This window comes from Spermophilus citellus, assembly GCF_964194105.1.
Source record: "Spermophilus citellus genome assembly, chromosome: 4".
NCBI lineage: Eukaryota > Metazoa > Chordata > Mammalia > Rodentia > Sciuridae > Spermophilus > Spermophilus citellus.
Window position 1 is genome coordinate 121,530,180 of NC_138185.1, and position 21,022 is coordinate 121,551,201.

The 21,022-nt window shown below is 35.3% G+C and overlaps 1 protein-coding gene across 2 annotated transcripts in view; it reads right to left on the minus strand.

Annotated features, from left to right (window-relative positions):
- MINDY2 (MINDY lysine 48 deubiquitinase 2) overlaps positions 1 to 21,022 on the minus strand; it is an 85,135-nt gene that overhangs the window by 47,791 nt on the left and 16,322 nt on the right. For both annotated transcript variants that reach the window (XM_081290374.1, XM_081290375.1), the window contains exons 2-3: positions 19,555 to 19,612; positions 8,339 to 8,403 (exon numbers count right to left, since the gene is read on the minus strand). In XM_081290374.1, the coding sequence (XP_081146500.1) occupies positions 8,339 to 8,403; positions 19,555 to 19,612 (123 nt within the window). The remainder of the gene's footprint in view (positions 1 to 8,338; positions 8,404 to 19,554; positions 19,613 to 21,022) is intronic.

Sequence of the window (21,022 nt, forward strand, 5' to 3'; positions counted from 1 at the left end):
ATGTAATCCCAGTGTCTCAGGAGACTAAGGCAGAAAAATCAAACATTCAAGGATAGCCTCAGCAACTTAGCAAAACCCTGTCTCAAAATTAAAAATAAGGGTTGGGGTTGTACTCAGAGGTAGAACATCCCTGGGTTCTAGTTCTGTTACTGGAAAAACAACAACAAACCAAATAATTTCTAAAGTTAGCCAGGTGTGGTTGTACCACCTGTAATTCCAGGTACTTTGAAGACTGAGGCAGAAAGATTGCAAATTCAAGCTAACCTAGGCAATTTAGTGAGACCCTGTCTGAAAAATAAAATAGCTTGCTGGGCGCAGTGGCACATGCCTGTAATCTGAGTGGCTCAGGAGGCTGAAACAGGAGGATTATGAGTTCAAAGCCAGCCTCAGCAACAGTGAAGCAAGCCCTAAGCAACTCAGTGAGACCCTGTCTCTAAATAAAATACAAATTAGGGCTAGGGATGTGGCTTAGTGGTTGAGTGCCTTTGAGTTCAATCCCCAGTACCAAAACATAAAATAAAATAAAATAGCTCAGTAGCAGACTACTTGCCTAGTATATGCAAGACCCTGGGTTCCATTCCCAGTATCACATACACACACACATAAAAAGATATTTGCAGACCCATGTTCATTACAACATATTCTCAATAGTTAAGAAGTGGAGCTGGGCATGATTGTGCACACCTGTAACCCCAGAGGCTCAGGAAGCTGATGCAGGAGGATGGTAAGTTCAAAGAGAGCCTCAGCAACTTAGTGAGGCCCTAAGCAACTTAGTGAGACCATGTCGCTAAACAAAATATAAAAAGGCCTGGGATGTGGCTTGGTGTCCAATCCCCGATTTAAATAATTAAAAAAAAGGTAAGTGGAAGTGTCCTAATGCCCATTGTCTGATGAATAAAGAAAAAGTGATATATACAATACAGTGGAATATTATTCAGCATTAAAAAAAGATGAAAAATTCTGTCAAATGCTACAACATGGCTGAACCTTGAGGACATTATGAGGAATGAAATAAGCCAGTCACAAAAGTACAAATACCTTATGACTCCATTTAAATGGGGTATCTACAGTAATAAAAAAATCATAAAAACAAGTAGAATGGTGGTTTCCAGGGACTTGAGGGGATGAGAAATGGAGAGTTGTTGTTGCTCAATGAGTATAAAATTTCAGTTTCACAAGATGAAAAAGATCTGTTACACAATGCTGAGTATAACTGACACTATTAAACTGTATAATTAAAAATGATCAAAAGGATAAATTTCATAATATAAATTTTTGAAATTTTTGTTTTTTTAATAAACTATTAAGTCATGAAAAGTCATGGAAGAAACATTATTTTACTAAGTGAAAAAAGTCACTCTGCAAATACTACAAACGGTATGATTTCAAATGACACTCTGGAAATGGCAAGTCTACAGATAGTAAAAATCAGTGGTTGTGAGGGATTAAGGAGAGAAAGAGATAAATAGGCAAAACACAGAAGATTTTTAGGATAGTGAAAATATTCTGTACGATATCATAATGGCGAACACATGTCATCATACATTTCTCAAAATACAAAGAATGTATAGTTCTAAAAGTGAATACAACTATGCCATGAACTTTGGGTGACAATGGTGCATTAATGATATAACAAATGTACAACTCTGATGGGATGCTAATAGTGGGGGACGCTGTACATGAGGTATATGGAAGTACAGGAGGTACATGGAAATTCCCTACTCTTTCCACACTCAATTTTGCAGTGAATGCCTTGAATCTAAAGGAAAACAGGAAGGCTTCTTCAAAAATGATAGTTAAATAGAGACTAAAGTGAAAGTCTTGGGAAGCCCTGGGAAAAGACCATTCTAGACAAAGTGGACAGTAGTGCACAAATTCTGATGCAGAAATGAATTTATTACAGCATAGGAGTCCAACAATGCTAGACTAAAATAAATGAGATGAAAAGTTGTAGAGATGAAGTCTGAGAGCCAGGCAGAAAGTGGATCAGAGACTTACTGCCCAAATTAAGGGGTCATTCTGTCCACAGTTCTCAGTAAATGTGATCATGTAAGTCAGTAATGAAGACAATTTTAAAACATTTTTTCTAAACATTTTAATAAAATAAATATGAATATCTGTATGGAGGACATATTTGATAGAAAAAATTTTAAAAATATATAAAATTTAATAAACTTTTACAGAATCTCTACAGCTTATCAGACAGTATGCTAGAAGACATAAAAGTAGTAGTATTTAAGTAGATATAAAATAGGACTACTGGAGGGGCTTATAGTAGAAAGGATAAATATGAAATAAACCCTTCTTATATTAAAAGTAGGGCTGGGTGTGGTGGCACACACCTCTAATCCTAGCAATTTGGGAGGCTGAAGCAGAAGAGTCATGAGTTCAAAGCCAGCCTCAGCAACTTATTAATGGGACCTAAGCAACTTAATAAGACCTTGCCTCAAAAAATAAAAAAAGGGTTGGGGATGTATCTCAGTGGTTAAGCACCCTTGGGTTCAATTCCTGGTGCCAAACAACAACAACAAGTTAGGAAGCATCTCTGGAATTTAAAGAAGGCAAATTTAGGTCATAAAATTAATGTTCTGGTTTTACCAAATAACTTATTAAATCCCATTTTAAGAAACTGAACAGCATGGAAATGGAAGGTGATCCTCAGGGTTATACAAAATTACATATAAGAGGAAAGGAGGGGTAAGAGAAGAATAATACAAGTGGAAGAAATGATTTATAGTAGAGGGGGTAGAGAGAGAAAAGGGGAGGGGAGGGGAGGGGAAGGGGGATAGTAGAGAATAGGATAGACAGCAGAATACATCAGACACTAGAATGGCAATATGTAAATCAATGGAAGTGTAACTGATGTGACACAGCAATCTGTATACGGGGTAAAAATGGGAGTTCATAACCCACTTGAATCAAACTGTGAAATATGATATATTAAGAACTATGTAATCTTTTGAACGACCAACAATAAAAAATAAATAAATAAATAAATAAAAAGAAAAAAAAAAGAAACTGAACAGACTGCAAACAAATTAGTAAAATGTTTTAAATGTATAAATGACACATTTATAAATAGGATAACACGGTTTTTACAGTGGATAACACTTTGTCTTCACAGTACCCTAAAACAATATATTTTCTCAGTCTTCCCAAAAGTTAACTCTTAAAAACATTCAGTTCACATTTTTTCCCTTAAGTGTTGTAAAACCTTTTCTAAAGCCACAACAATTATGAATCTGAAAAAATGTGAACAATATTGAGCAAGCTAAGGATTATAATTCTACCACCAAATTTTTCTTCTATTTTTGTTAAATTCTTGGCTGCTAATCACCCACCTTCCTTTGGGGACATTATAATTTCTTTACTTTTACTTCTGTCTCTGTCTCTGTCTCTGTCTCTGTCTCTCTCTCTCTCTTTTTTCCTTGTGGCAGTAGGGATTCAACCCAGGGGTGGTCTATCACTGAGCTACATCCCCATCCCTTTTTATTTCTGAGATAAGGTCTTCCTAAATTGCCCAGGCTGTCCTCACCTGTCTCAGCTTCCTGAGTAGCTGGAATTAAAGGCAGGTGCCACCATGCCTGGTAGGGGATAGTGTAATTTCTCATGGTTCCTGAGCTCATGCTTATATCTTCATATACTTGCTATGTTTATTATGGGTTATTTAGTATTAAAATAACTGAATAGCATTTGATAGTACTATTTGATAGTTTTATTATCTTTATAGAGATTTATAAAACTGATACAAAATAAATTTATAAACAAAGGATTAAGAGGGATAAATTTTTTGTCACCTGGTTCCTAATTTCACAATGATAATTAATATTATAAAATATAAATTTGAGGGATGATTGCTTACATCATAAAAAAAAATTACTACTGGATCCTTTAAGATAGTGGTTAAACTGTTTCTTAGAACTCTTCCCCAAGGTATTTCTAAAATGAGGAAATATTTTAAATTTAAGAAAAAGTTGGCCCTAATCTCCATCTCGTGGGGTCAGGCTCCAAATTCCTTAATAGAACACCTATAGCACAAGAGTTGAAATCAAGAATCAACAAATGAGACATATTCAAACTAAAAAGTTTTTTCTCAGCAAGAGAAATAATAAGTGAGGTAAATAGGGAGCCTACATCCTGGGAACAAATTTTTACCCCTCACTCTTCAGATAGAGCATTAATCTCTAGGATATACAAAGAACTCAAAAAGTTAAACAACAAAAAAACTAATAACCCAATCGACAAATGGGCCAAGGACCTGAACAGACACTTCTCAGAGGAGGATATACAATCAATCAACAAATACACGAAAAAATGCTCACCAATGCTAGCAATCAGAGAAATGCAAATTAAAACCACTCTAAGATATCATCTCACTCCAATAAGAATGGCAGCCATTATGAAGTTAAACAACAATAAGTGCTGGCAAGGATTGGGGGTGGTGGTGGAAGGTACACTCATACATTGCTGGTGGGGCTGCAAATTAATGCAGCCAATTTGGAGGGCAGTATGAAAATTCCTTGGAAAGCTGGGAATGGAACCAACATTTGACCCAGCTATTCCCCTTCTTGGACTATACCCAAAAGACTTAAAAAGAGCATACTACAGGGACACAGCTACATCAATGTTCATAGCAGCACAATTCACAAAAGCTAGACTATGGAACCAACCTAGATGCCCTTCAATAGATGAAAGGATAAAAAAAATGTGGCATTTATACACAATGGAATATTACTCAGCACTAAAAAAAATAACAAAATCATGGCATTTGCAGGGAAATGGATGGCATTAGAGTAGATTATGCTAAGTGAAGTTAGCCAATCCCTAAAAAACAAATGCCGAATGTCTTCTCTGATATAAGGGAGGTGACTCAAAACAGTAGGGAGGAAGAGCATGAGAAGAAGATTACCACTAAACAGGGAAGAGAGGTGGGAGGGAATGGGAGGGAGAAGGGGAATTGCACGGAAGATGGAAGGAGACCCTCATCATTTTACAATATACATATATGATGGTGTGATGGGGAAGGAAGAGAGAGAGAGAGAGAGAGAGAGAGAGAGAGAGAGAGAGAGAGAGAGAAATGTGTCACAGTAGATTGGGTAAAGACAAGTGATGGGAGGGAAGGGCAGGGGAGGGGGGATAGGGAGGGCAGCAGAATACAAGAGACACTAGTATTGCTGTATGTATATATGTGGCTGTATAACCAACGTGATCCTGCAATCTGTACACGTGGAAAAATGAGAATTCACACCCCATTTGAATCAAATGTATGATATGTCAAGATCATTGTATTGTCTCAAGCAACTAATAAAAAATAAAAATTAAAAAAAAATGTCTTTGCAGTTATTTAAAAATTTGTTGAGGCTGGGGATGTGGCTCAAGCAGTAGCGCGCTCGCCTGGCGTGCGTGCAACCCGGGTTCGATCCTCAGCACCACATACAAACAAAGATGTTGTGTCCACCAAGAACTAAAAAATAAATATTAAAAATTCTTTAAAAAAAAAAAATTTGTTGACATGCATATCATGTTTTCTTGTACTATGATGGTGTTTAACATTAAATTAAACTGAAAAAACACGTTGTTTATTTACATTTTTTTTTTAAAATATTTATTTTTTAGTTCTCGGCGGACACAACATCTTTGTTGGTATGTGGTGCTGAGGATCGAACCCGGGCCGCATGCATGCGAGGCGAGCGCACTACCGCTTGAGCCACATCCCCAGCCCGTTTATTTACATCTTCTAGTAAAAAGTTAAAACTTAGGAAGATGGCAGCTCTGCATTGGCTTTTCTAAAATTAAGGTTTGACCATGTCTGCTCATATAAAATTACAAAAAAAGAACACTATTACCTCATGCCTGTAGAACATTAAACACTAGTTTAGACTCAGCATATCAGCTTGGTACATACTATTCTGAAAACTAATGGTAGTGTAATAATAACCTCATAAATACTTTTAGTGCTTATTTTAAGTGAAGAGTACTTTTGGCCTGATAGTTTTAGGAAATGCAAGCAGTTGTTAAATATTGTTTCTCTTAACTATGAGACAAAACTTCCAACCACTCTTTAAGAGTCTAAATCATTGTAATGAAAGTGTATCCTGAGACTGACTGCAAGATGAACTTAAACAAAATGCTAATATCATTTGAAAACATCTGTCAATCATTTCTCAAGAATGTGAAACAGAAGTAAAATGAATTCAGAGGTTGACAGAAAACTGCAATCATCATTCATAATTTCTAATTTTAAATCTGTCATTAATTGAAAAGCCTGATTTCAATAAGAAATTATATAAATTTGATAAATCAATTATATAAATTAAACCTTATAATCTTATACTTATAAAGTATCATTTACTGGTTTTATATATTAGGGGCTTATATAAATAATATTTCATTTGAGCTGGGTGGACTGCACACACCTATAATCACAGCAACTTGGGAGATTGAGGTAGGAGGATCACAAGTTCAAGGCCAGCTTCAGAAACTTAGTTAGGCCCTAAGCAACTTAGCAAGATCCTGTCTGAAAATTAATAAATAAAAAGGGGATGGGGTGGTAGCTCAGTGGTAGAGCGCTTGCCTATGACATGGGAGGCACTGGGTTCAATTCCTCAGCACCACATGAAAAGATAAATGAATGAAATAAAGTTATTTCTTTAAAAAAAGAAAGCTTTTGGGGCTGGAGCTGTGGCTCAGTGATAGAGCGCTTGCCTATCATGTGAGAGGCCCTGGGTTCGATCCTCAGCACCACATAAAAATAAGTAAAAAATAAATATTTAATAAAAGAGAGAAAGCTTAAAAAAAATTGAAAAAATATAAAAAGGGCTGGGGATATAGTTCAGTGGTAAAGCACCCTGGGATCAACCCCTGTACAAAAAAAAAAAAAAAAAAGATTTCACTTGACAAATGGTTTCTATTCCTAAAAATGTTTGGAAATCATTGCTTTAAACTACAAATTATTCCAAAAAGTTTTTTGGTGGGGTCAGTGCTGAGGACTAAGCTTAGGGCTTCAATGAGCTAATTCCACAGTTCTATCCTAACAAAATTCAAATTACTTGGCATACAAATTTTTTTGGCTTTAGATATAGATTTCCTATCTTGGATAACAATGAAATTCAAGATGTTGACTTTTCAATTCTATTAGGACAAAATTATCTGAACATTAAAATCCAAAAAATTTTGCAATACTGAAACAGATTTTGCTTTCTTTTTAACTAATGAAAGTATATTTAAAAATATACTTTTAAAGTGAGTAAACAGGGGGGCGGGAGGGGTGGCTCAGTGGTAGCACACTTCCCTGTGTGTGAGGCACTGGGTTCAATTCGCAGCACCACATATAAATAAATAAAATAAAGGTCTATAAACAAACAAACAAACAAACAAAAAGTGAGTAAGCAGGGTTGGGGTTGTAGCTCAGTGGTGGAGCACTTGCCCTGCACATGTGAGGCCCTGGGTTTGATCCTCAGCCCCACATAAAAATAAACAAATAAAATAAAGGTATTGTGTCCATCTACAACTAAAACAAAAAAATATTTTTTAAAAAGTGATTAAGAAGGTTCTAGTAATGTTTATTTCTTCCCTGGTTGAGACTTCCTCCCACTAAATGAAGCAATTTTTTCCTCATTCTCTTTCCAAGTAAAGAGGAATACTGAAGAAAACAAAATCTGCTTGCTTTCTTCCAGCTCTAATGATTTTGAACCTAGTAACTCTTCCTAAAGGATCTCTACATATTGAAACTACAAAGCAGCAAAATGTGTCCTAATGACATACCAGGAACATTACTTGCTTAATTTTCTCCTAAACAAAACTTCAGGTGTTGGGTATAGTTAAGTGGTACAGTGCCTGCCTAGAATACTGGGAGGCCCTGGGTTTGATTCTCAGCACTGAAAAAAGGAAAGAAAAAAAGAAAGAACAGAAAAAGAAAAACATAATTGAAAAATAAATATAAGCAAAGGAAATGACACATACATGTGAAAGTCAGTTTTTCAAAAAATTACCAGGTTATTATTCCCCACTCATCTAGTATTGACATGTCATCCTCTATAGCATATGTATTCACAGAAACCAGGAATCTTCAGTATGGCCTATGGGTCAAATCTGACTGTGGACTAAGGGTTCTTACATATTTAAAGGGTAAGGAAAAAAGAAAACAAAGAATATGCGACAGACACTGACCATATTTGGCCTGCAAAATTTTACTATTAAATATTTACTATAAAAACCTAAAACTTTTACTATTTAGTCCTTTATAGAAAAGACTGGAAGTCACTGCTAGAGAAAACAATGAATATATTCATAACATAAAAATTAAATATCTTAATATAATAAAAGTCACATTTATTACCTGTTCATAATTTAAACGTTGAATTTCTGAAATTTCTTTTGGCTTCGAATCAAGCATGTAATCTCCTGTAAAAACAAAATTGTGAAATTTCCTTTTTAAAATGTTAATTTTTTTGTTTATAAAATTAAGCTTTCAATTATAAATTTTTAAACACTAGATCAATAGAGGATATAAATGTTGACCCCTCAATTCTATCCAGAGAAAAGCAATAACTGTTTGCTATCCTCAGATTTTTTTTTCAATGTACTTAAAAATACCATTAAATTTTTCTTATCTCCCATTTTATAATACATTTGAGTTTCTTTATATATTACTACTCCCAAACATTGTAACAACTTCTATTGCTATCAATCAAATATTCCTCTAATTACTTAATTAACAGTGGGTATTATAAGTATGTTAAATATCCAAACCTCAGAAAAACCAAATTTTTTTTGCATTAAAAAATGGATATTTAAAAATATGTATTTTAATTTGGTCTCACTCCTTACCCCACTACACATCCTCATGAATTGGAGACTGACCCCAGGGGAAATTTATCGCAGAGCATTATCTCCAACCAGTTTTATTGTTTATTTTGAAAGGCTCTCACCAAATTGCTTACAGCCTCATTAAACTGCTGAGGCCTTGTATTTGTGATCCTCCTGCTTCAGCCTCCCAGGTTGCTGAGATTACAGGTGCACAGCAAAAAATATTATTTTTAAATTTTTTGATTGTCTGGGGAATTGAACTCAGGAGCGCCCTACTACTAAGTCATATCTCCAGCCCTTTTTAAAAATTTGAGGTATGGTCTCACTAAGTTGATGAGGCTGGGCCTTGAACTTGATCCTCCTGCCTCAGCTTCCTGAGTTGCTGGTATTATAGGCATGAGCACTTGCCCAGCACTTCTCTTTTTTTAATGTTTAAATTTTTCATTTATCTTATTTATTTTGAAAGAAACATTGAGATATGGAACTAGTTCTAACCCAACCTCCCAAACTGCTAACAAGCTAATCAAATTGCTTTAATATAACCTTTATTTTTCTAATTCAAAATAAACTTTTAAAGACTTCATCAAGTACTGTGTTAAACTTTCCAACTCTGATCACAAAAGAATTCCTATGAACATTAATATATTATTTGTGTGCTTTCAATTAGAACTTTAAGATAGTAAAGTCTAACCAACAATATTTCATTCTGCATATGTAGAAGGACTCCAAAAGCATTAAATTAATTGGGTTGATGGACATGTATAAGTAAGTAAATTTACAAAAAATGTTTTGAGTCTTTACACAGCACATTATGTGTATTGCTTTTTGGCAATGCTGGAAATAAAGCCCCATGCAGGGCTTTCATGAACGTCAGGCAAATATTCTACCACTGAGCTACATCCCCAACTTCATGTTGAGTTTTGTTTTGTTTTGTTTAATTTATTTTTTAATTTAAAATTTTTTTGTAGTTGTAGATGAATAATACTTTTACTGTATTTACTTATTTTTATAAGGTGCTGAGGATCAAACCTAGTGCTTCACACGTGCCAGGCATGCACTCTACCACTGAACCACAACCACCCCATGTTGAGGTTTTGACAGAAGATTTAATTGAAGGGGCTGTGGTTGTAACACAGTGGTAGAGCTCTTGTCTAGCATGTGTAAGGCATTGGGTTCGATCCTCAGCACCTTATAAAAATAAGTAAATAAAGTAAAAGTATTATTCTACCACTATTTTTTCCTCCCACTAGGCTGGGGATCATAGAACTCAAGGCCTTGTACATGCAATACAAGTACTCTACTGATGAGTTATATTTCCCAACTTCTTTGTATAATCCTCTTTCCCTGAGCATAGAATGAATTTACTAACTCAATTCTAATAAATAAAATGACAGAAGAGGGCTGGGGCTGTAGCTCAATGGTAGAGTGCTTGCCTAGCATGTGTGGGGCACTGGATTTGATCCTCAGCACCACATAAAAAATAAAATGAAGGTACTGTGTCCATCTACAATTAAAAAATATATTTTTAAAAATGGCAGAAGAAATGAGTTGTCCCATTAAAAATTAGAATATAAAATATTGTGGCTTTTATAGTTCTGTTCTTTCACCTGAGAAGGAACAGCTGCCATGAGCTGCTCCTATGGCAAGGACCTGGGGACATTTTTAGTCAATAGCCAGGAAAGAACTAAGGACCTCAGTCCAACAACCCATGGGGAACTATATCTTGCCAACAACTGTGTAAATGATTAGAAGACGATTCTCCTAAGCTGGACCTTCATTTGAACCTGCAGCCCAGGTCAACACCTTGACTGGAACTCCCTACTATACCCTGAATTAGGGCGACCTAGCTAAACCTAACCCAAATTCCTGATCTATAGGTTCTGTGAGATAAATACATGTTTAGTGATTGAAGTCACTAAAATGTTGGAGTGATGTTATACAGCATTATATAACTAATACATAATAAGAGAACCAGATATATATATTTTAAAGAGTGAGAGGGGAGAGAGAGAGAGATAGAGAGAGAGAGAGAATTTTTTTTTTAATATTTATTTTTTAGTTCTCAGCGGACACAACATCTTTGTTGGTATGTGGTGCTGAGGATCGAACCTGGGCCGCACGCATGCCAGGCGAGCGCGCTTGAGCCACATCCCCAGCCCCCCAGATATATTTTTAAGAGACTATTGTGTATATGTATATACACATGCATGTGCTAGGGATCAAACACAGAGTCTTGTGCATGCTACACATGCATTATCACTGAGTTATATATCCAGCTCCTAAAATCATATTTTTAAAAGACTGAGTTTGAGGCTGGGCGTGGTGACCCATGCCTAAAATCCCAGCTGCTGGAAGGCAGAGGCAAGAGGATCACAAGTTCAAAGCCAGTCTCCGCAATTTATCAAGGCACCAAGTAACTCAGTGAGACCCTGTCTATAAATAAAATACAAAACTGGGCTGGGGATGTGGCTCAGTGGTTGAGTGCCCCTGAGTTCAATTCCCAGTACCATTAAAAAAAAAAAAAAGACTGAGTTTGAGTTTCTAAAGAAGTATCTTCAGAAAGTATCAATTGTAGATATATAAAAAATCTCTTAAGAGAGCTATTTTTTGCCTGCATGTCTGTAATCCCAGCAGCTCAGGAGGCTGAAGCAGGAGGACTGCAAGTCAAAGCCAGCCTCAGCAACTTAGTGAGACCCAAAGCAACTTAGCAAGACTCTGTCTCTAAATAAAATATAAAAAGGGGTGGGGATGTGGCTCAGTGGTTAAGCACCTCTGAGTTCAATTCCAGTACCGCCCCCCCCCCCAAATGAGTGCTATTTTCTCTAACTGATCTAACCTTTGTTATCTATATTTGGTCAACAATACTATTTTGATCACAAAGTATTTCTTGAAAGTTTACTAAGTTTAGTGAGGGGTTAGAATAAATGTTAGGATGTAAATGTTGCTGTTTAAAAAAAATAATTTTGTTAGGCAAAAACCTTATAAGATATACAGAATAAGATAATGACAAAGTATAATATAAAATGTAATAAATGCTTAAATACCAAGTGATTTTGAAAAGAGATTGATCAAGTCTGTCAACTTCAGAAATCCTGTGAAGGGAGAAGTCTAAACTGAATTCAGCAAAATGGGGAGAACTTGGAAAGGCAGTAGAAGAAAACAGCATGTTTTGAGGGAAAAGGAACGATAGAGAAAGCTAAATAAGAGGGCTCGAGATATAGCTCAGTGGCAGAGTACTTGAATAGCCTGAGCAAGGCCCTTGTTCAATCCCCAGCAATGGTGGTGGTGGTGGTGGGGGGGGAAGCACAAATAAGAAAGATCATTTCAGGGAAGGGGGTTGGGAGGAGCTGGGGTTGTGGCTCAGCAGTAGAGCACTCGCCTACCACGTGTGAGGCACTGGGTTTGATTCTCAGCACCACATAAAAAAATAAATAAAATAAAGGTATTTGTCCAACTACAACTAAAAAATATTTTTAAAAAAGAAAGAACGAAAGATCATCTCATATGAGTAGCTTATAAAACTAATCCACAGGATTTATGTTGCAAAGTAGTGGGAAATCCAGTTGCATGAATAAATCAATGAGATTATAGGAAATCATAAATAATGTGCTGATAAATGTGGCTCCTTTAAAAAAAATCATAGGGACTCTTTATGTTTTTGCTTTGGTTTGTTTTGTTTACATTGCTGGGGATCAAAGCCAGGGCCTCACACATGCTAGCAAGTTCTTGTCTTTAGCACTGAGTCATATCCCTAGCTGTTTCTGTCTTTAAATAGAGTGAAGAATAAAATTGATGCTTTAGGAAGAGTATCATGATATGGAGGCTAACTTTGAGGGCAGAAAATGATAGTTTGCAGTAAATCAGATGGTGAAGTATTAATATATAGAAAAGGGAATTTCAAAGAAAGGAGTCATTGCTATTAATGGGATATTCCAGAAAAACAGAAGCCAAGGAACAAAACCATGACAGTTACATTAGGCAAAAAAAAAAAAAAAAAAAAAAAAAGGGAGAATGAGTTTGGCAGCAATTATTTTATCCCAAATGAACATTTGCAAAAGAAGTGATCTCGTCAATTCTAGGCAAATTAAAATGCTTTAACACTGACCACTTTTATAGCATATTTATATTCAATGATAAAATTAAAAAGATAAATTTTGGGGTACTAGGGATTGAGTATAGTGGCACTTAACCTCTGAACCACATCTCCAACCCTTTTTAAATTTTTTTTTAATTTTGAGACAGGGTCTTGCTTAGTTGCTTAGGGCCTCAATAAGTTGCTGAGGCTGGCTTTGAACTTGCAATCCTCCTGACTCAGCCTCCTGAGCCCCTGCAATTACTGCTGTGTGCCACAGTGCTCAGCAAAAGATAAATTTTTTAAAGTCAGAGAATGCCACTATCCCAACAACTGTTTTCCCCAGCACTTCCCCCCTCCCCCTCCTCCACCTTCCCCTTGCTCCCTCTGCTCTATAGAACTTTCTGCAATTTATTTAGTTTTTTTTTTTTTATTAGTGTCTTGTGGGTATGCTTGATGTTGGGATCCACTGTGGTATATTCATGTATGTACGTACAGAATTTCATCAGATTCATTCCACTGTTCTTCCCTTTTCCTGTCCCTTCTTCCTCCCCCTTAATCTCCTTCATCTACTTTATTGATCTTTCCTTTATTTTGATGAAATTCTCCCTTTTAAAAAAATACTTACTTTTTAGTTGTAGGTGGACACAGTATCTTTATTTCATTTTTATGTAGTGCTGAGGATGGAACCCAGTACCCCACATGCGCTAGGCGAGCACTCTAACACTGAGCCACAACTCAAGTCCCTGAAATTCTCCCTTCCCCCTGTTTTATTTTGGATTAGCTTCCACATTGAGAGAAAACATTTGACCTTTGACTTTTTTTGAGACTGGCTTATTTCACTTAGCAAGATAATCTCCAGTTCTATCCATTTATTGGCAAATGTCATAATTTCATTCTTCTTTATGGCTGAATAATACTCCATGGTGTATATATATCACATTTTCTTTATCCATTCATCTGTTGAAGGGCACCTAGATTGGTTCCATAGCTTGGCTACTGTGAATTGTACTGCCATAAACACTTATGTGGCTGCATCACTGCAGTATGCTGATTTTAAGACCTTTGGGTATAACCAAGGAGTGGGATAACTCGGTCAAGTGATGATTCCATTCCAATTTTTTTTTTGTGTGTGTGGTGCTCAGGATTAAACCAAGGGCCTTGTGCATTCGAGGAAAGCATTCCACAAACTGAGCTATATCCCCAGCCCTCCATTTCTAGTTTTCTGAGTAATGCCCATACTGCTTTTCAGAGTGGTTGCACTAATTTGCAGTCCCACCAACAATGTAGGAGTGTACCTTTTCCCCCACCTCCTCACCAACATTTGATATTATTTGTATTCTTGATAGTTGCCATTCTGACTGAGTAAAATGAATTTTTTAAAAATTTTATTTATTCTGTTTAGATATACATGACAGTAGAGTATATTCTGACATATTATACATACATGGAGTATGATTTAGGATCCCATTCTTGTGGCTGTACAAGATTCGAAGTTTCACAATTGTGTATTCATATATAAACAAAGGAAAGTTGTGGCCAATTCATTCTAATATCTTTCCTATTTCCATGCCCCTCCCTTCCCTTCATTCCCCTTTGTCTAATCCAATGAACTTCTTCTATTCTCCAGCCCCCTCCCCTTATTGTGGGTTAGCATCCACATATCAGAGAGAACATTCACCCTTTGATTTGGGGGGTATTGGCTTGTTTCACTTAGCATGATATTCTCCAGTTCCATTCATTTACTGGAAAATGCCATAATTTCACTCTTCTTTATGGTTAAGTAATATTCCATTGTGTACATTTTCTTTATCCATTCATCTATTGAAGGGCATCTAGGTTGGTTCCATAATTTGGCTATTGTGAATTGTGCTGCCATAAACATTGATGTGGCTGTGTCAATGTAGTATGCTGATTTTAAGTCCTTTGAGTATATACAGAGGAGTGAGATAACTGGGTGAAATGGTGGTTCCATTTTTTTTGAGGAATCTCCATAATGCTTTCTATAGTAGTGATTGCACCAATTTGCAGCCCCACCAGCAATGTATGAGTGAACTGTTTCCCCCACATCCTCCCAATATTTATTGTTATTTGATTTCTTGATAAATGCCACTTTGGAGTGAGATGGAATCTCAGTGTAGCTTTAATTTGCATTTCTCTAATTGCTAGAGATGTTGAACAGTTTTTTCATATATTTCTTCTTCTGTGAAGTGCCTGTTCAGTTCCTTTGCCCATTTATTGATTGGGTTATTTGATTTTTTTGTGTTTTTTGATTTCTTTATATATCCTGGAGATTAATACTCTATCTGGGGTGCAGGTGGCAATGATTTTCTTCCCTTCTGTAGGCTCTCTCTTTGTGTTCTTAATTGTTCTTTTGCGGTGAACAAGATTTCCAGTTTGATTCCATCCCATTTATTGATTCTTGATTTTACTTCTTGCGCTTTAGGAGTCTTGTTGAGGAAACTCAGTTCTAAACCAACATAATTGAGAGTTGGGCCTACATTTTCTTCAAGTAGGTACAGGGTCTCTGGTCTAATACCTAGGTCTTTGATCCACTTTTGAGTTTTGTGCAGGTGAGAAGTAGAGGTTAAATTTCATTCTGCTACATATTGATTTCCAGTTTTCTCAGCACCATTTGTTGAAGAGGATATCTTTTCTCCAATGTATGTTTTTGGTGCCTTGTTCTGAGATAACTGTATCTATGTGTCTTCTATTCTGTACCTTTGGTCTTCATGTCTGTTTTGGTGCCAATACCATGCTGTTTTTATTACCATAGCTCTGTAGTATAATTTAAGGTCTGGTATTGTGATGTCTCTTGCTTCACTTTTCTCACAAAGGATTGCTTTGTTCTGGGTCTCTTATTTTTCCAAATGAATTTCTTGACTGCCTTTTCTATGAAGAATGGCATTGAAATTTTAATAGGAATTGCATATTAAATCTTTATAGCACTTTTGGTAGTATGGCCATTTTGGCAATATTAATTCTGCCTATCTATAATTACAGATTTTTCCACCTTCTAAGGTCTTCTTCAATTTCTTTATTGCTCTATAGTTTTCATTGTAGAGGTCTTTCACCTCTTTTGTTAGATTGATTCTCATGTTGTTGTTATTTTTGAGGCTATTGTGAATGGGATAAATTCCCTAATTTCTCTTTCAGCCGATTCATCATTGGTGTATTGAAACACAATTGATTTATGGTTGTTAATTTTATATCCTGCTACTTTGCTAAATTCTTTTATGAGTTCTAGGAGTTTTCTGGTTGAGTTTTTAGGGTCTTCTAAATATAGAATCATGTCTTTGGCAAACAGGGATAGCTTGAGCTCTTCTTTTCCTATTTGTATTCCTTTAATTTATTTCTTTTGCCTAATTGCTCTGGCTAGAGTTTCTGTGTTAAATAGAAGTGATGAAAGAGGGCATCCTTGTCTTGTTTCAGTTTTTTAGAGAGAATGCTTTTAGTTTTTCTCCATTTAGAATGATGTTGGCCTTGGGATTAACATATAGAGTTCTTACAATGTTGAGGTATGTTCCTACTATCCCTAGTTTTTCTAGTGTGGAGTGAGATGAAATTTCAATGTAGTTTTGATTTGCATTTCCCTAATTGCTAGAGATGTTGAACATTTTTTCATGTACTTTTTGACCATTTGTATTTCTTCTTTTGAGAAGTGTTTGTTTAGTTCTTTGAGTTCTTGGTATATTCTGAATATTAATGCCCTATTTGCACCAATTTCATTCTTTTATGCTATCAGTACTTGTGTATATATGACTCTGTTTATGGGATTTTGCTATATCCTTTCAAACTATCTGTATTATTATATATTCTATGTCTATGTATGAAGGTCTAAATTTTTCACTTTTCTACAGTAAGGTTTTCATTCCATATGCTTAACAAAGCTACCAGTGACATCCTTGTGGCTAAACCAGTGGTCAGTTTACATTATTCATCCCTCTTGACCTATTAGCAGCATTTGAGATTTACCTAATCTCTCACTCTTCCTTGAAACACTTCTTCATTTGGAGTTTAGGAAATCTCAATTTCCTATTTTTCTCCATCTTGGCTAATCACTGGCATGCCCTGGATTCAGTCCACTAATCTTTTCCCTTCTCTATCTACATTCATTCCCTTTAGGAACTCACCCAATCTCCCGTTTATATATCTTATCTTAAAATATATAATTTACAGATTAGACCCGTACTATCTATAGCACCATGTTTCTATACAAATTAAATTACCTAAAATTAAAGATTCAGGGGTTAAGGGTATAACTCAGTGGTAGAGTACCTGCCTGACACAAGCAATGCCCTGGGTTTGATACCTAGCATTGCAAAAATAAAAAAACAAATAACCAAAAATCCATTCCTCAGTCACATTAACTACATTGTGTGTGTGTGTGTATGTGTGGTACTGAATATTGAATATGAGAGTGTTCTACCACTGAGTGTACCATAGTAAGCTATGTACACACGACCTTTTTATTTTGTATTTTGAGACAGAGTTACTCTAAGTTGCCAAGGCTAGCCTCAGACTTGTTATTGTCCTGCCTTAGCCACCAGAGTTGCTGGGATTATAGGCATGGGCCACTGTGCCCAGCACATCAAATACATTTTTAAGAGTTCAAGGGCTATATGTGGGCTAGTGGGTACAAACTAGAAAGCATATATACAGAACATTTCTATCATCACAAAAAGTTATATTATACAGCAATGATCTAGAATTCTTCTCTAATTCTGGATTTATATATCTAATTGCCTTCCTGATGTCTCCAATTTGAATGTCAATAAGCATCTTATAACCAAATATAAGCATCCTGATATTTCTCCTCCCTAAACTTTCTCCTTCCATTTTTTTCTATTTCAGTTGATGACAACTCCATCCTTTTCACTGTTCAAGCCAAAACCACAGGGTAACCCTTGACTCCATTTTCATTCCACATCTGACTGATCAGGAAATTCTGTCAGCTATATATGTTCAGAATTTCACCACTTCTTACCACCTCCAGTTCTACCTTGTTTGAAGCTACTACCACATTTGTTGTAAGTTTCCTAATTGGTCTCTCTGCTCCTGTCCTTACCCCAGGTCTATTTTCAACATAATAGCTAGAGAATTCTCATTAAATCCAAAGTCAGATCATATCAGTCTTCTGTTCAAAATCCTCTAATGGTTTCCTAACTCACTCACAGCAAAAGTCAGCCTCTATAACAGCTACTGGACCCTATGTGATCTGACTCCATGTGCAATCTCATCTCCTACTAGCTTCCCTTTGCACATTCCTTGGCAGTCACACTGGATATTCCTCAAAGCACCAAACATATTGAGTCTTCCCCATGATATATAATTTAGAAATCATTAAGTGTAAGGATCAATAACTTAGGTTAGCTGGTGCTGTGATGCATGCCTGTAATCCCAACAATTTGGAAGGTTGATATATGAAGATTACAGGTTCAAGGCTAGCCTCAGCAAATCAGCAAGACCCTAAGCAACTTAGTGAGACCCTGTCTCAAAATAAAAAATAAAAATGGCTAGGGATGTGGCTCACTGGCAAAGTGCCCTGGTTCAATTTGCAGTACCATGCCCCCAAATAAAAAATAAAAATAAAAGGGAAAAAAATCCAGTCTATTTGCAGATAAGTAGGTATTCTATCTATAACCATGAGGTCCCTAACCAGTGAGTAGGGATTAAATGATATGAATTACATAAAGAAAAAGGTCTTCCAAAACTGCAATCCCAATTATTTTACTAAGCCTATATCTTACCCCAAAAAAAAAAAAAAAAACAGCTAATTATCTGGAATGGTGGAGCCAAATTATCAGCTAACAATATTTTTAAAAATAAAATTTTAATTACTAAAAAAAACCTGGGAAAATATGGTTTAAGGTTTCCTATTTGGCAATAGTATAAATACATACATAGATTATTATTTGCCAAAATTTTAAAAGACCTCAGTATGATGTGTAACTCCTACTCTCTAAACAAGTTCAACTCAATACAACTGGTTTACAAACTTTATTAGAAATAAGCTATGAAAAAATGCAATTCAATACATTGATTCCTTCATCAAGAAAATTCTGCTATAAAAAACATTTTGGATGAATTAAGTGTACTTACTAATGTAAATGTTTTATATCGTGATTTAAGCTCCTATCTTACTGGAGACTGAACTAATACTTCATAAACTGGCACAGGATCATGAATCATACTTTGAGTAGCACTACCCTAAATCATCCCCTTTGCCTTTATTTATTTATTTTTTTTTGTGGTGCTGGGGATTGAGCTCAGGACCCTGAATATACTTGGTAAATGTTCCACCACTGACCTATATCTCCAGTCTATCTCCTTCATCTTTAACCCAAACCTATCCAATATTTTTTTAATACCTTCTACACGCAATGTCAGAGTTTCTGTGTCATCTCCCATTCTGCAATTTATTACACTTTATATGCATCTTGTTTTCTAGATATCACCTATTCTCCTTGCAGAATTTAATGCTGGTTAAAAGCCTATAACATCTAAGAATAGTAACATACTAGTTAAAAAATTAATTAACAGATTTAAAAGTATAATTTTAAAACAGTGTATAATATAGTACTTTGTAAAGGTAAGAATTTGTAACATATCAGCTTTGAAAACTTAGTTTTATTTTGGAAGAGATATAAAATCATCCACTCTTCAACACTAACCTAAATATTCCATCAGTTGTTCAGCAGTTATGATTTCCATCATTGGTGGAAGTTTCACCTGAAAAAGAAAGTATTAGTGCTATAAAATCCAATTCTTTGGATGACTGAAGTGTTTATTGCAATCAGAAGCAAAAGTATTTATGTGCACATGTGTCTACTATACATATATGTTAACATGCATTTTTATTAGAATATTTATAAAAATAACGAAGTCAATCCTATCACTATGCAATTTACAAGGTGATATAAAAGACATTGAGAAATCTATTTTCAAAGCCAAGTGCTATACCCTTCACCATTCATCATAGTTATTATTAATTAGGTACCTACAACAGAGTCCTGCATGAAAAATTCATCTAAAGGGCAAGAAAAGGTACAAGATCATCTGTGGAACTGTTTTACTGAAATACTGAAGAAGTTCAAGATAAATGCAGTGACTAGGGAGGCTGAGACAAGAGGATCTGAAGCTCAAAGCAAGCCCCAACAATTTAGCAAGACCTTAAGTAATATAATGAGAACCTGTTAGGCTTACCTTGAACATTTTTTTAATGGCTAAAATGAATACAGTATTAAAGTACTAGTAATATACTTAAGAATCTATCTGTAATATAATAAATTTTAAAAACTGGCTAGGGTTGTAGCTCAGAGTTAGAGCACTTGCCTAGCATGTGTGAGGAGCTGGGTTTGATTCTCAGCACCATATATAAATTAATGAATAAAATAAAGGTTCATCAACATCTAAAAAACTTTTTAAATAAATAATTAATTAAATATAAGTATTGTGTTCTTCTACAACTAAAAATATTTTTTAAAAATCTTTAAAAAAGTAAAGTTCAACAACTGGCAAAATTACACTATATTGTTTTGCCACATAAATGGTAAAACTATAAAGAAAAGTAAGAAAATGGATCAGGATTTATAGTTATCAGGATTTATAGTTATTCCTGGGGGAAAAGAAGGAGTTATATAGTTGGAGAAAGGAAGAGAGACTTCTGGGGTGCTGGCCATGTTGTTTCTTAACTTGTTATGGTAGTTCCACTGATGTTTTCTTTATAATAACTCATTAATCAATTAATTAATAACTATAATAATTCATGGAATCTGATGTGCTTTTCTGTATTGTTTCACAATAAAAGATTAAAAGGATATACATTTATTATAGTTAAGCTGAACCCCAGAAAATGCAGTCAAGCTAATTCAATAGCACCTGTCTAAAATAATTTTTCAAATAAGTTGTTAGATGCAGTACATGGATATTACACTCAATGATTGTAAATATTTTAACTGACACAAACATATTCTGTTATATTCACAGGAGAAAATATATACTACAGGAGGGAAACACCAACAAAATAATTACTATATCAATGATAGGAAGATGAAAGCAAGGCAATCAAAAATTCCTCAGGAATTTTCTACTTAACCAAGGATATCAATTACATCAACAATTTCTCCAACAATTCTCTGA